General features: G+C 39.6%; 1 protein-coding gene across 1 annotated transcript; it reads left to right on the forward strand.

The window, feature by feature from the left end:
• Positions 1 to 335: 335 nt before the first annotated feature.
• Positions 336 to 1,968, forward strand: LOC103893889 (cryptic protein-like). Its single transcript, XM_009273183.1, is given in 3 exon segments — positions 336 to 523; positions 641 to 750; positions 1,838 to 1,968. Coding segments are annotated over 3 exon segments (429 nt in total).
• Positions 1,969 to 2,168: the final 200 nt, after the last annotated feature.

The raw sequence follows: 2,168 nt of genomic DNA on the forward strand, positions 1-2,168 counted from the left end.
GGACACCAGGGTTTGCATGTCTTTTCCAGACTTCGTAGCCAGAAAACTGGATCAAAGAAAATAACTCGCTATGTTTTTAAAGAACATATGAAAGGTCAGGTCCTCAACTGAGTGCCTCCACAAACTTTAATCTCTGATTAAGCACAGAAACAAAAACAAAAGCCTGAAGGCAATTGTATCTGTTACTGAAAGAGTAATTGGAACTTATGAGGATGCTGCTTAATTTAGTCTTTGACCTTTTGAATCTCCTAACAGGTCAGGATAACTGTGCAGAGTCTTTGCAATAGGCAAACAAAGCAAATTTTAAAGGCATCAGGCTTAAACTGGTGGCCCGGATGTCTGCAGCTAAAGTAGGTGCCTTAATTGCTCAGCAAATTTCCTGCAACAACTTCTTATTTCTGACTGTAGCCCATGGGCTGAACAGGAACTGCTGCCAAAATGAAGGAATCTGTTTCCTGGGGACTTTCTGCATATGTCCAAAGTATTTTACTGGTAAACACTGTGAACGTGATAAACGTATTGGGTGAGCAAAATGTGGAGTGGAATTTTTTCCCAGAAATAGTAACAAGCTTACTTTCAAGACATGTAATTCCACTTCCTAGGCTTTTTTTATTATTGCTGTTATTTCATAACATCACAGATTCTGTGGCACGGTGAGGCATGGGGAGTAGACCAAGGATGGCTGCCTGCTCTGCCAGTGTGTCCATAGGGTCCTTCACTGTTTTCCTCATGGCCTGAGAGATGGCTGTGGTAAGAGACACAGGATGCCCTGTATGATGGGAGTCCTTAAACCAGCACCCAGCTGTCCATTCTTGTAATTCATGCCTCTGAGTATCGCTGAGTCAATTCAGCTGCCTAAAACAATGGCAAACTTCGTGGCGATCCCTTTCAGCTGCATCAAAGTGTTAAATGCGCTTAGGCATCTAGTGATACTTCCCCCCCTTGACCATAACCAGGTTCTCATGACCTTGATCACCAATGTGATGGAAAATCATAATTGCTACAAAAATGGCACTTACCTCTCTCCACAGAAAAGAGTGTGGATGTGGCTTGGGGCAACTTAGAGGGGGACAGATGGGGTTGGGGTTTGTTGGGTATGGCTGGTAGAAAGCTTCTCGGGGATGCAAGGACAGGCTCTGCTAGCCAGCAACAGTCCCATTAGAGACCAGCCTGTCACTAGTTACCTTAGGTTTTACCAGTTGCCAAATCTTTTCTACATTAGGAACAATGACATTTGACCCATCACAGTAGTAGAGAGAGTCTTGAAAAACAAGTGCAGTCTCTTCTGCCCTACAATGACTCCTTTAGATCCAGACTTGAGGCACAGGCAGGACATTGCTTTTATAGTTTCTATTTACAGTGTTAGCTTCAGAAAGAAGTAGCTGTTTGGGGGTTTGTTAGTGGATTGTTTTGGGGTTTTTTCCACCTTAAATTCTATGTGAAGCTTGAAAGGTTTGGATAAATAATATCTGGAGTTTGTAGGTTTGTCCAAGTGTGAAACTTACCATTTGTGGGAAAGTAAATGGAGAACACCGCTTCAATTTTCCTACTTTCAGTGGTGAGTGATTCTAATTTATCTGACCTGCCAGAAACTTAAGAATAGATCTGATGAGTACGTGTGTGTGCATGCATACACATATACATATGAAAAAAAATATGTACACATGCAGAGATATGAATACACAGTTATATTTATATTTACCGATGATTTTCCTACTCAGTGGTGAGTGATTCTAATTTATCTGACCTGCCAGAAACTTAAGAATAGATCTGATGAGTACGTGTGTGTGCATGCATACACATATACATATGAAAAAAAATATGTACACATGCAGAGATATGAATACACAGTTATATTTATATTTACCGATGTACATAGTGTGTATATATACACACAACATACTAAAATACAAAAACATTGGCTTTCTATATCCAAACGAGGTGATGTTGATCAAATTTGATTCATGAGCAACTATGTGGTGAACTTCTTTCAGAGGGTCTTCAATTTAAACAAAAGTCTTCTAAATGCATGAACTTATCTATGTTTGTGTGTGACAAAAAAAAGAGGGCTTTTCTGTGTTAAACATTTATCACATTAAGCTATTAATGCTAGAATTAAGCAAACAAAAAAGGACAACATTCTGATTACCAAATTTGCTAATGGTTTT

Source organism: Aptenodytes forsteri, unplaced genomic scaffold (genome assembly GCF_000699145.1).
Source record: "Aptenodytes forsteri isolate BGI_AS27 unplaced genomic scaffold, ASM69914v1 Scaffold154, whole genome shotgun sequence".
Classification (NCBI taxonomy): Eukaryota; Metazoa; Chordata; class Aves; order Sphenisciformes; family Spheniscidae; genus Aptenodytes; species Aptenodytes forsteri.